Consider the following 13,734-nt stretch of genomic DNA (forward strand, 5'->3'; position numbering starts at 1 on the left):
TGTTGAGGTTGATAAGTTCTGTATGTGGTTATGAAATGGTCAACATAATATTTTTCAAATGATGAAATTCGCAATGTCTACATGGTAGTGGAAAAAGGTGTCCACGAAACCAACCCGTATCTATCCAGTAAGTCATATGCCTGACATGTCCATGAAACCAATCCATGTATATCCATTACATCAGTACATGCCTTAATGGAGACACATGGTTTGATTTAATGGACACCTTAGTCCACTATCGTGGAGAGAGAAATTTCATCATTTGAAAAATTTTGATGTTTGCCATTTTATTACCACATGCAGCACTTGTTAAATTCAACATATCAGTCAATACTGTAAATGTTTCCTTTTTCATTCAGTAAATTCTGTCAACTTAACACAACAGGCAGCTTTCATTACATGACAGTTTGATTGTTCAGAGACTAATAAAGATGTTTACACAGCTGGCCATTAATATTAACATATAAGGTTTTGCTGTTGTTCTAAAGTTCTTCATATAAAGCCAAAAGTTATACATGAAAGGATGTAAATAATGTTTCTTGTTAGCCAGTCGCAGTACCTTCCTGAGATGGCCCAATATTTAAGAAGAAATATGAGGCCATTAAAGTGGAAAAGTGGCACAGATTAATGACATCAATTAATTGAGCAACCTGACCACCTTAATAAATAACTATCATGTATCTGATTTCATGCAACTAGGCTCAAAAGAATAACTTGAACAAATTAGTAACTGTAGATTCCATTCCATTATGACAGAGGCGGCAATGGTGGATAAACGATTAAATTATGCGTTTCACACAGTTAGCAAATCATCAGACTGGAACAGTAATAAAATAATTACAGCTCAAACATGTGAACCTAGCAAGCAGAGGACATAATATCACTAAAAGGGTAACACCCATGAAAAATGAAATGAGCATATGGCATTGTTGGCCGGGAGGCCCCAACCTGGGAAGTTCGGCCGCTAAGTGCAACGCTTATTTCAGTTGATGTCACAATGGGCGACTTGCAAGCCAGTGATGAGGATGACAACACAACACCCAGTCCACGAGCGGAGAAAATCGCTAACCTGGCCGAGAATTGAACCTGGGCCCACTGCATGGGAGGAAAGTACGGTACCACCCAGCTAAGCAGGCAGATGGTAACACGCATAATTGGAATTAATAAAGCAATTACATAGTTGCTGTAGAGACTGTTCACTCATTTCAAACTAGTAACTGATTTTGAATTACATAACCAAAATATCATGGAAAATCTAATGCTCTCCCAAACACTAAAATCTCCAACCTTGGTCGGGTACCCAGGAAGTAATTTTTTTTTTTTTTTTTTTTTTTTTTTTTACCGGAGGAATATATTTGGTTGTATAGAGCTAAGGAGACTACAAAATGATGATGACTGGAGATTTGCCAATACAGAAATGCAAAGGAACAAATAACTTGTCTTAATAATTCAAAATAGGTGACATATATTCATTTTTAAATTTAAGCATTACATGCATATTGTTCTGCTGTCTTTATAAATAATAATTTTCTTTTTCCAGGAATGGACTTTACTTCTGCCTTTTCATAACAGTAGTGGTACTTTTTACTATGGGGCCATCTGAGGAAGGTACCGCTGCTAATATGAAATACTGTTTACACCCTACCAAAGTGCCACTTTCACCTGCATAGAAAGAATCTTGGGAGGACAGGAAGACCCCATACACCAATATGTCACTGAACAAACTGTCACATTATGACTTAACATGATGACTGCCACAAGGCCACAGCAGAGCCTCACATCTGACACCATGGCCTGGCAGTGAAACATCCATCACTATGCGTGTGTCAGGCAGTGTGTTAATGGACAGATACGAGTTAGTTTCAGGGACAACTTTGTCCATTACCTTGTAGATGTGAATTTCACCACTTGAAAAATATTAATTTTTGATCATTTTATTACCAAATGTAGAACTTGTTAACCTCAGTGTGTGTAAATTCCGTACGAGTTTTCTATTCCTTCGAATACTGCAGTCAACTTATTAACACACTGAGTGCTATCATTAATAAAATGATTAATGATAGCATCCCCTTCTCCCTCCCAGAGTTATTACTTTTTGTTTGTAGTTTTCTGCATCAAAACTAGGGGATGAGGGGGGAATTATTGGTACCACATTTAAAGAGAAAAATCACCTCTTAAATGGCATATGATTAATGGGTCATCAGTTCTCAGCATCAAAGCAGTAGTAACTGTGCAGTTATTGTTAAATGAGCATTGAAGATCTGGATTTGACAGTATTCCCACCAAGCAAATACCCACAAATTTAATGCAGTGTCACCTCCACGTCTTGCCATATGAATATCTCCAACATTTTTCATAGATATACAAAGAAAAAAAACCACAAATCAAAGACCTACTGTTGAGTGGTAAATCAAGGCATATTTTTAAAAAAATCCTAAAACTACCATCTGTATTATTAAATTAATAACCTGGTTCTGGCACCCTGTAACAGCTGCAAGTTGTGAGTTAAACAGCTTCCAGAGGCAACAAAAATTATGAGTTTAATTTTTTTTTATAATAATTGACCATACTTAGAATACTGTCATACCTACTCATTGAGAGACATAGTCTTCTGTTAATCTTTTAACACAATACGACAGTTATAACTGCATGTATGACTCAGGGCACAGTACCTCAACAAATGCAAGTAGTCAGCATATATTCATCCCGTATTTAAGAATGAGGGCACTTAGACTTGCAGCAAACATTACACATATTTCAAACTTCTACAAAAACTTTTTCTGTCTGACCCCCCCCCCCCAATAATAATAATAATGAAAGGAAATAAGTTAATCATTTACTACTTTTTCACTGTTCATGCAGCAGATTTGCAGCATAAGGCACAATGCATTCATTTACGACTTCTTTATGCCCTTTTGCAGACAGTATACACACATACCTGTGACTGGAGCGCCAAAATTAAATCATTGTATGACATAGTTATGGAACTATGATGTCAGAGTTGGGTGAAAAGCTATCCTTTGTTTGAAACAGAACACTTAATAACCAGATTTTACTCACCCAGTATTTGCTAATGGGAGTACCTAGTGACTTTCAACAGACTTTAAACATAATTTCAAACCTTTTCTACAATTTTTCTTGCTATATGCTTCATAACAAATATGTAACTACTGCTAAAGTAATCAGAAATCTGAAGCTGTTTTATAGGCCACTTTGCAATTTGATTCTTTAAAGAATAAAGGGTTTACGAAATTGTCACAGCATATTCTATTCTATGATTGTATCCATTATGGATAAAATTCACGCTTGTGTTGTTGTTGTTTTCAGTCCTGACACTGGTTTGATACAGCTCTCCATGCTACTCTATCCTGTGCAAGCTTCTTCATCTCCCAGTACCTACTGCAAAATACATCCTTCTGAATCTGCTTAGTGTATTCATCTCTTGGTCTCCCTCTACGATTTTTACCTTCCACGCTGCCCTCCAATGCTAAATTTGTGATCCCTTGATGCCTCAAAACATGTTCTACCAACAGATCTCTTCTAGTCAAGTTGTGCCACAAACTTCTCTTCTCCCCAATCCTATTCAATACCTCCTCATTAGTTACGTGATCTATCCACTTTTGTGTTATGGGCTCTAAAATAAATAAAATTACCAAACCATATCCAAACAATATACCAAAACTCCATTTATCTGTATTAACAGTACATTATAATTTTTTCAAAACTTCTGTAATGTTGGGGTTTTATTTGGTTGGCATGCATTTCTAAAAATATATTAGGCTAATATATTAAGGCACATACTCCAATCTACAGAACTATAACACAGTTTCTTAAAATAACATACATATACTTTACCACAAAACTAACCCCTATACAAAGGGCTTATATAAAATTATTTACAAAACAAATGCTCCTTGACAAAAAATTCAGTCACTGTTTGCAGTATTTACACAAAATACTTAATACTGAATTCCGCGTTTCCTAATCTTTTATGCATAATTTCGCATCAACATCATTACAATCTCTTCGAAAAAAATTCGTCACATTTTCCCATCAGTTTTACCTGCGAATTTTCGCACTTGATATGTAATACGTTTTGACTAATGCAATAGGTATTAATTAAGACTAATGAAATCACAACATTAAATTCCACGGAATTGTTTTTATCACAGGCACTATATTTTACAAACGAAAATTCATTGATCGCCGCGGGGTTCATTCCCCTCTGCTGCTTCTGACGTATTCTGGGGCTTGTCCGTTCTCAGTCTTCGGAACAAAAGGATATGTGGTTCTGAAACACAATATAGGTTAGCAGTACTATCTCGTTTCGTGTTTCCTAAATACATACTTAAAATTTTTGTGACAGCGCCACACCATTAAATGAAGCATATGGGCATCAGAATGCTCATTACATAGAACTCATCATAACATTTAATAAAACATTCATTTAGATATGGCTAACCTGGTGAATGCAACATATAATGAACCCAACCAGGACTCTGCTGTACTCCAAGGTTCCTCCACTCTGTTTCTGTCATCAAATGAGTTTTCGGAACATGTTTGGCAATATCTGCTGGTAAAATCACATGCCTACGGAAAAACACAACAAGTACCACTGTGTTTATTACAATGTCACAAGACCAATGAAGGTATCTACACATTTAAAGACCGGGCCGGTGTTGTTGATACTATATAACATAATACACACCTGTATTCGTAATTTTGATCTTGATACTTCTCAGAATATTGAATCTGTTCAACGGGCATTTTCTTTTAAATTCATTAACTCCTCTAATATTCAAAACACTCCTACTACACTAACAAACTTTTAAAAAATCACACAAGCATACAACCAATACAACTTATGCGCCAAAGTATTCATTTGTCGTTGTACATCACGTGGTTCACAGAGATGTTAGTTGTTAGCCAAACAAAGGTAAACCAAAGATTTTACATTCTAGTCTCTAGTAACCTCATGAAGGTAAAATATCTAACTCCATGGATAGACTTGCGTAAGCTAGGGCGAACATACGTTTTAGAAATTTGTTCCCTCATTAACATTTTTCTAAAGCGAATGTTGTAAATATTACGGTCGGGAAATGCGTGAGGGTGCTCTGAGAGCACCACATCTATTCCTCAACAAACAAAAATGCTACACATAACAAATACAATATTTGCATAAATGCTACTTGAAGCTCCGTACGAGAATGACAATGTTTTAAACACAGTTTCTTTGACCTACCTCCGCCTTTCCACACTGTTGTGTATGAGATATCACTTCTAAAAACTAGACAAATTGAGTATAAGATGAATAACACGTAAGTACATAAGTCAGACCTAGAAAACGCGGAGCAGAAAGCAGCGATGGCCCGTAAGTCAGATGATCCAAAGTTTTCCGTAAAACAATTATCAGAGAAAAAACGTATTAACATAGATGTTCCTGAGGGGAATATATTATAGTTCCGTTTTATATATAAAATCTGACTTTACAGAAAATATAAGATACTGTATGGGGGAAAAAACTTCTCTTTCCTGAATAGAATAGAAACTTTATTGTCAAGTAAGATGTCATATACAATATGATTGGGATATAGATGACTCATCAGTTTAAGGCTACTTTCTAATTATAAGTATACAGAATAATTGGAGGTATCTTGTAATTTTAAGTACCACAAAATGATTTAAGATAATCATGTTGATAATAAAGTACAATTCATGATAAGTATTAACTTAAAGTGAATGATTTGTGTCTTTGTTAGATTTAATTTCAGACCATTATTTCACCCAGGCCTCAATTTCAACCAGAGACTGCTGAAGATAACTGATTAAATTTTCACATTTCTTGCAACAGATTGTTGTTGTAGAGTCATTCACATAATGTATAATCTCTGAATTTATATAAGTCGGCAGGTCATCTACATAATACAAGAACAATATTGGCCCAAGGATAGATCCTTGTGGCACAACTTGTTCTGAATTTTTCGAATCTGAGAAGAATCTCTTATAATTTTCTTCAATTACTGTTCTTTGTTTCCTGTTTAATAGATACGATGACCTCCATCTCTGTGAATTTTCACTAAACCCATATGTTTGTAGCTTGCCATGTAGTAGGTTGTGAGCTACTGTGTCAAAGACTTTACTTAGGTCACAAAAGATGCCTGATACATTCATATTTTTATCTAGACTACTAATAATTTTTGTAATAAGTTCATTAACACCTTGCACAGTGCAGTGTCCTCTTTAAACCTTACTAATTGTTCTGGATACAGTTAACTATCTGGTTACATGCAGTTCTTTCAAATATTTTGGAAAATATTGATAACAATGAGATTGCTCGATAATTACTCACTTTATTGTGTCTGCCATTTTTGTAAATGGGTCATATTTCAGCATACTACAGTCTATCAGGAAAACATCCTTCCACAAAAGATTTACTCATTATAAGGGACTAAGGATATGCAATAGTCTGGGCGACTGTCTTTATTATTTTTGTAGGAATTTCATCCCAGCCTATGGAATTTAAATTCTTTAAGGACATTGGATATCAGCTACTTCAGAATAGCATATATAGGTGAATTTAAATTTAGTGGGGTTACGTAAACTGGGAGCAGAGAAGATGTTAGGCGTTAAAAATCCATCAGTCTTACATAGATTTATGAAGTGGCTGTTAAATGCTTCACAGATTTGTGTAGGGTCCCAAACAATCTCACCTTCAGACACCAGTTCAAGTTTCCTTTGTCTGCCATGTTTGACACCTATTTCATTCTTTACAGTGGTCCATATTGCTTTAGATGTATTTTTAGCGTTTATAATGTGATTATTATTCGTCAATTTTTTGGGTTGTCTGACAAGTTTATGTAAGATATTCTTATATTTTGCGTTACGTAATTTAAGAATTCTAGGTCTCAATTGACTTTCGGCTCCACATGTAGTTCTCTTTTCCTCATGTTTGAAATCTGAATACCGCTTGTTATCCATGAACCCTTCTTAGGTGTGTAAGTTTTTATAGTTATAAAAGGAAAGCATTCATTGAACACCATCAGCAAGGCCTCCAGAAAGTTATTGAAATTTTTATTTACTGAGGAGTTAGCAGCAAATGGCCATGAGATGAGGCTGAGATTATTAACAAACATTTCAATTTTTTTTCGTCTAAAATTTCTGATTTTATTATTTGTATGCTTTGGGCTAACACAAGATAATGGCACTACTAGAACACTGTGGTCTGAGCTCCCTAAGCTTACTATACGCTTTTCTGTTGCTTTGTAGTTTAAGCTACTAGCAATGTTATCTAAGCCGGATGCCAACGAAGCAGTTACCCATGTAATTTGTCCAAAATAAGAATAAAACTATGTGTGGACATCAGTTCCTTCATCTTAAAGGCAAGTTTGTCTTTTTTTCTTACATCTATATTAAAATCAGCACAAACAACTTCTTTTTTTACTTAACTTTTCAGTTTTGAGTTGGTGGTGTAAATTTTGACCAGAAAACTGCAGGAGATTCAGAAAAAAGGGCACAATATATAAGGAATATCAGTATGTTGTAGTCAAGTTCTATGCAGCAACTCTCAAATGTGCATTCTTCATTTAAATTATTGAAATTTTGCTTAATTTGGTATTATACTGATGAATGGAACAGCACACATGAACCACCATACCCATTGTTTACTTTGTAATCTGTAAGTTTGTTCAATAACATTATATTTTCGTCTCTAAGCCAATGTTCACTTAACCAAATAACCTTTACAGACCATTTTGTTCTGTGTAGAAATATTTCTAAGTCATGAAGCTTACTGACCAGGTCACCTGATAAACCTCTAATATTCAAATGTATAATAATATTATTATTTGCTATATCAGATGTGATGTCATCAATATTATCTACTCTTAACTGGCCAAACACTACTTTGTGTAGATTACTTATCTTAATGTTTTTTTCTCCCCAGTTTCTATTAAAAAATCCTTAAGATGGCATGGTGGCGAAATTTTTCTCCTGTTGTGAGTGGCTCCTATTGATTCTTCTACTGTTGTTTCTTCTGCTGATGTTGGTTTTCTGTTGTTGCTTCTTCCCCTGTTACTTGTTCATGCCATGATGATAGTTCTGATTCTGGCAAAGCTGATGCTGCCACCATTTGTGATAGTGTCCCTGTCTTGTCTCTGATGATGGTGGTGCTGCTGTTGATTGAGGTGATGGTGCATCTGTAGGTCCTGCCACATCCAGTGAGGATTGTCTTGCTTCAGTCGATGCTGGTTTTCCTGCCAGTGGTGAGGGCTGTGGTGTATCAGCTGGTGATGGTGGTTTTGTTTCTGATATTGATAGTATTTTTTGTTGTTGTAGTTTTTTAATGATTTCACTGCTATTATTTGTGGCTGGCATGGTAATCCTGGTTCTGCTGTTGCCATCGAGGTCTCCATAATTTTAGAACTGAGAAGTCTCTTTCCCTTTCCGTTTAAGCGCTTACCACCTCTTGTAAAACTGTCTCGCTTTACGTAATTAACAGGTAGAAATTGACCGTTTTCGTACATTTTGCATATGGTCTCGAACTGTTTGTTGGCTCTCATGATTTCTTTATTTACACACGAATCGTTTATGAGGTCGAGTCTGTGCTGAATTCCAATGATGATCATTGTATTACTCTGATTTGTATCCAGTATTTCCATTACGTTTTCGACAGAACTCGATAATTCATTTTTGTAAACATCATTGCCTCCCTCCACAATGACTGTGCATTCATTTGCATTTGGTGAAGTTCTGGCTTTTATGTTTTTTTGTAATTTCATGCATAGGTTCCCCTGGTTTCACGTAACTAGATGCGTTTGTACCATGTCCATAACGAAAAATTTTTGCGGATCCACGTCCATGGCTATCCGAATGCATGTTCACTTTGGAAAATTTTGTTCCTACCTTTCTCATCATTATAGACGCGCATTTGGTTGTGTCTTGATTTGCATAGAATTCGTCTGTTTCTAAAACACTGAAATAGTTTTTAAAGGCACTTCGAATGTGTTTTCACTTTGTTTTCCACAAGTGAATTTTTTAGGCCTAACAGACTCGGCATAGATTTTGATTGGCATAGCATGCGTCATATTTGCATTTTTGCTTGACTGTAAATATTTGAAGTCTTGGCATAATTTTATAATATCATCACACAAAATTTTTTCATTTGTGTCTATTTTTCGTCTTTTTTTCTGCAAAGATCCGCATTTTGAGAGTTGGTCACTGTCACTTTTACTTCCACAAGGATTTACTTATTTCTTTTCTTCTAGTGTTTTTTATTAATATATGACACAGCACACACCCATTTTCCTACACTGCATTATATTTCTCGCACACAGAACATTTACGCACCATTATACACAGAGCTTACAATTCGTACCATCTTCTACGGCCGCCATCTTCTATTCCAATTCCAATGCTGTCCTGATGGCAGCAACACCAATAAAACGCCGGAACTCCTAGCAGTGAAGGCAAATAAATTATTTATTTATTTAGCATCTTTGGATGTACCTATATGAATCAAGCTAAGTACATATCTCCATTTCAGTTTAACACAATAATGATCACATACACTACCTCATTATCCTGGTTAGTGTGTATTCATTTACTGGCCAAAAACGGCTTTCTATAAGCAATATCTGTTTCAAATATGAACTGGTAAACAGTTGTACAATCTCATTAATAATAATAATAACATTTTATTGTCATTCGGCTCGGTTACAGCAATAGACAAAGTCAAGAGCACCCATTTCTCAATGTACTTCAGTTTGTATGAAATGGATGAAAGTAGAAAACACGTGTTACAAATCAGTACTTGCACTTTCAAAAAATTCATTTACAGTATAAAAAAATTGTTTCTAGTAGCTTATACAATTTGGCCTAAAAATATTTACAGGCAGTTCTTTAAAATTTTTGCATCATCTGATAAACATCCTTAGTCGCAGAACTAGGTAGGAGTTCTGTGATTTACATAGTCTATGATGTGGCATGTATACACATGTTGTATTTCTAGTATAATAGCTGTGAAAATCACTTCCCAATACAAATTTATAAACATTGTTACTAATGTACAACAGAACATTATAAATGAATAGGTTGGCTACTGTTAGACATCGCAGTTTAATGAGCAGAGGTTTACAGTGTTCTGATTTACCAGAATCAGTAATTATTCATAATACTTTCTTCACCAAAAGTAGAATGTCATTTATGTGACAACTACTACAATAAAATTCTATATGATACAATGGTTTGGAAGAAAACATAGTTATATGGAATATGTCCTGTTAAGTTTCTAATTAGAAAATAACTCTTGGAAGCCAGCATGATACATTTCTGATGTGTTGTTCCCAGGCCAATTTGTTGTCGAAAGTAACACCTAAAAATTTAATGGTTTCTAATTCAAGGTTGTTTGGGATCTCCTTCAAGCTGAAGTAAAGTTTCTGGGTTTTAGTTTCATTTAGCAAGAAACTATTCGCTCTAAACGATAATGAAGATTGAGTAAAGACATGTTTGGTCAATGTTTTGAGTATGGTTAGATCTGAATTATTATTCAGAAAAGTAGTGTCATTGGCAGACATTATTGTGTGAGAATTTATGAATAATTGCAGATCATTAATCATTAACAGAAACTAAAGGTTCAAGTGCTGGCCCTTATGGCACTACAGGCCTAACATAAACCAAATTTGATTTCTCTTGTTGGTGGTTCTCTAACAAAGATTTAAACATGCGTCTACTGTTGCCATAGAAATCGTAATAGAGTAACTTATTCAACAAAGTATTATGTTCTACACAATCAAAAGCCCTACTCAGGTCACAAAACATTGCCTGGGCATAGAGCCTAGCCTCGAACACATCTAGGACAAATTTTACTAAGGAATCCATTGTGTTAGTTGTGGATTTAGGCCATACTTTTACTAAATCGAAATTGTTTATCACTGATTATATTTTATTTGCCAAAGTAAACACTAACTTGGTTATATGTTATTGTTTCAAAATTTTTGGAAAAATCACAAGTGATGGATACATGCCTATAGCTAGTGGGACAGTTCTTTTCACCCTTTTTAAATGTGGCCGAACTCTAGACATTTTTGGTTTATCAGATAACTTACTTTCAACAAGACATTTATTTACACAATAAGTTAAGAGGTAAATTACAGAGTCAATAACATCTTTCAACAAATTACATGACAAATCATAGTAATCAACACTATTTTCACTATTTTCAGGGTAGTATTTGTAGACACTTCTATGCAAGTGGAAGTGCTCAGGAAAGGCTTTTGTAAGCAACTGTCCATGATACTAACTGTAGTGTCAGGTTTGCTTATTGAACTACTAATTTCTTCAGTGAACAGGATACAAAATTTATTAAATTATTATGGGGTTATGGCAATATCATATTTTTGTGTAGTGTGGGCAAGAGAGTTAATTACATTCCAGGTTTACTTGCATTTGTTTTTGTACTTTTCAGTGTTTACTGTATTATGTAGTTTCTTTGCTTCTTTGATTGCTTGCATATACTTATCCTTAGCTCTAGCATACAATTCTTTATACACTTCTGCTTTATCATTTTTGTACAGGCCAGAACACAGCATAACAGTACTTTTCAATTGCTCTAACTGTGGCGTATACCATTCCCTTTTTCCTTTTTTTGTAGTTACTACAAATATTTACCATACACTTTTTCTTAAGGACGTTATTTTTGAATATATTTAAAAATACACATAAAAACGCAGCAAAAACAAAATAAAAGGAACAATATTGAAGCCTACTAGAAAGGGAGTCCCATCTGAAACAAGTGAGGGCATGTCTAAACCTGTCCATCCTCTCTATACTCATTCAGAATCAGAATCAGAGTTTTTACTGTCCCATAAAATACAGAGTTAAATCAAAAGTTGTAATGTGCAGGGGACTTGGCAATAATGCAATTACAATTTATATGTATTATAGAAACAATAATTTTTACTTTATAATTCACAGAGACTGTGAGTAGCCTAACAACATTATTACTGTAAAAAAAAGAGAATAATTATTACAGACATTTATTAAACATAAAACTTCTAAGCTTACATAATAAAACACTTCAGCCCCTTGCTTTTTTGCTCAGATTGTCGTATTATCATTAATGAATTCTTCTGAGGAATAACAACATTTCTGTGCTAACAATTGTCATTGTTTTTGCTTTAGTTGCCCAATCTCCATGCTGACGATTTGTTCCTCTTTAGGATTTTGTAAATTTTCATGCCCATGTATTTTGGGGTTTGTGAAAACAGCTTTAATCTACAAGTGGGAAACATGAGATTCTCCTGGTTCCTAGTACTGTATTGATGTATCCAGTTACTATCTGCGAATAACTTGGGTTACTGTATACAAAATTAATCAGTTCATAAAGGTACAATCATGGAGCACTGAATATTTTTAAATTCCTTAACAGTGGGCAGCAAGATACTTCCACAGGAGAGCTTCTGTTAAGTTTGGAAGGTAGGAGACGAGATACTGGCAGAAATGAAGTTGTGAGGACAGGGTGTGAGTCATGCTTGGGTAGCTAAGTTGGTAGAGTACTTGCCCACAAAAGGCAAATGTCCCGAGTACGAGTTTTGGTCTGGCACCCAGTTTTAATCTGCCAGGGAGTTTCATATCAGTGCACACTCCACTGCAGACTGAAAATCTCATTCAAGATACTTTCGGTTTCACATGAGACATATTTCTAACAATTGATTTTTGTATTTTAAAATTCTAGTCATTTTGCTTGTGCCTCCCCAAAAAATAATGCCATACCTGATAACTGATTCGAAGCTGCTGTGATAACCTATTTTTCTTGTCTCCATGGTAGTTCAGTATGACAGAATTCTCATTGCAAATGTCAGGTTGTTTAATTTACTTGCTAAATACTTTGTGTGTGAAGACCAAGATAGATTTTGGTCCAAATGCATGCTTAAAAGTTTAACACAGTCCACTTCTTTCAGTTCTTGGTTTCTATGTGGAATTCTTTTACCTAAGATTTTTTAGTTTTAAACCGCAGAAAATGTGTTTTCCCAATATTCAGTTTCAGCCCATTTGGTTGTAACCAGTTATCAAACTGTCCAATAATACTGAGACAGTTGAAGGAATCTGTTGGGGGTTATTACTTTCAAGAAGTGCAGAAGTATCATCAGCGAATAGAACTGAGTGCGAATTTATGCCCAGGAGTAGATCATTTATATGAATTGAAAGCATAATTGGATCCAGAACACCTTGCAAAATAATCATCCATTCAGAGATGTAACTATGCTTTGTTTTCCATTTGTGAGGTATGACCTCAACTCTAAAGCACAACCCCTAATTCTATATCTTTCCATTTTATACAGGAGCAAGTGATTGTTCATACAATTAAATGCTTTCGTGAGTGATATATTAATTATTGAGCAAAGAGGGTGAGCTACTATTCTGGCAGATGCTTTAATCACTTTGGTACCTACGCCATCCCACCCAGCAGAATTTTTGTTTTTTAGCTGTGAGATAGTTTTCTCTACATCTTTAACTGATTTTTTTTTTCAAATTTGTCAAAGTATTCTTCTGCCTGTGTCTTAAATGTACTTTTTCTGCATAAGCATGTAGATTTACATCTGTTTTATATACATTTATAAAAAAAAGTATTGAATGACTCTGCCATATGAGCCAGGTTTGGTACAATTTTACTCCCCACCTTAACTTTGGAAATGTCTTTGCTGTCAGTTCTAATTCCCAGTTCTGTTTTTGTGGTGG

General features: G+C 34.9%; 1 protein-coding gene across 1 annotated transcript; it reads right to left on the reverse strand.

Annotated features, from left to right (window-relative positions):
* Nucleotides 1–3,662: 3,662 nt before the first annotated feature.
* Nucleotides 3,663–4,919, reverse strand: LOC126291792 (cyclin-dependent kinases regulatory subunit-like). The gene is made up of 3 exons (XM_049985486.1): nt 4,709–4,919; nt 4,463–4,590; nt 3,663–4,291 (listed from the first exon to the last, which is right to left on the reverse strand). Exons 1-3 carry the CDS (start codon nt 4,765–4,767, stop codon nt 4,197–4,199), a joined length of 282 nt encoding a protein of 93 aa, XP_049841443.1. The 5' UTR covers nt 4,768–4,919; the 3' UTR covers nt 3,663–4,196.
* Nucleotides 4,920–13,734: the final 8,815 nt, after the last annotated feature.

Source organism: Schistocerca gregaria, chromosome 9 (genome assembly GCF_023897955.1).
Source record: "Schistocerca gregaria isolate iqSchGreg1 chromosome 9, iqSchGreg1.2, whole genome shotgun sequence".
In the NCBI taxonomy this organism is placed as follows: Eukaryota; Metazoa; Arthropoda; class Insecta; order Orthoptera; family Acrididae; genus Schistocerca; species Schistocerca gregaria.

Coding starts and splice junctions, on each gene's coding strand:
- LOC126291792 (XM_049985486.1), bottom strand. CDS start 4,767: ATGCCCGTTGAACAGATTCAATATTCTGAGAAGTATCAAGATCAAAAT. Junction 4,591..4,708: donor GATCAAAATTACGAATACAG/GTGTGTATTATG, acceptor GTTTTTCCGTAG/GCATGTGATTTTACCAGCAG. Junction 4,292..4,462: donor TTATATGTTGCATTCACCAG/GTTAGCCATATC, acceptor ATTGTGTTTCAG/AACCACATATCCTTTTGTTC.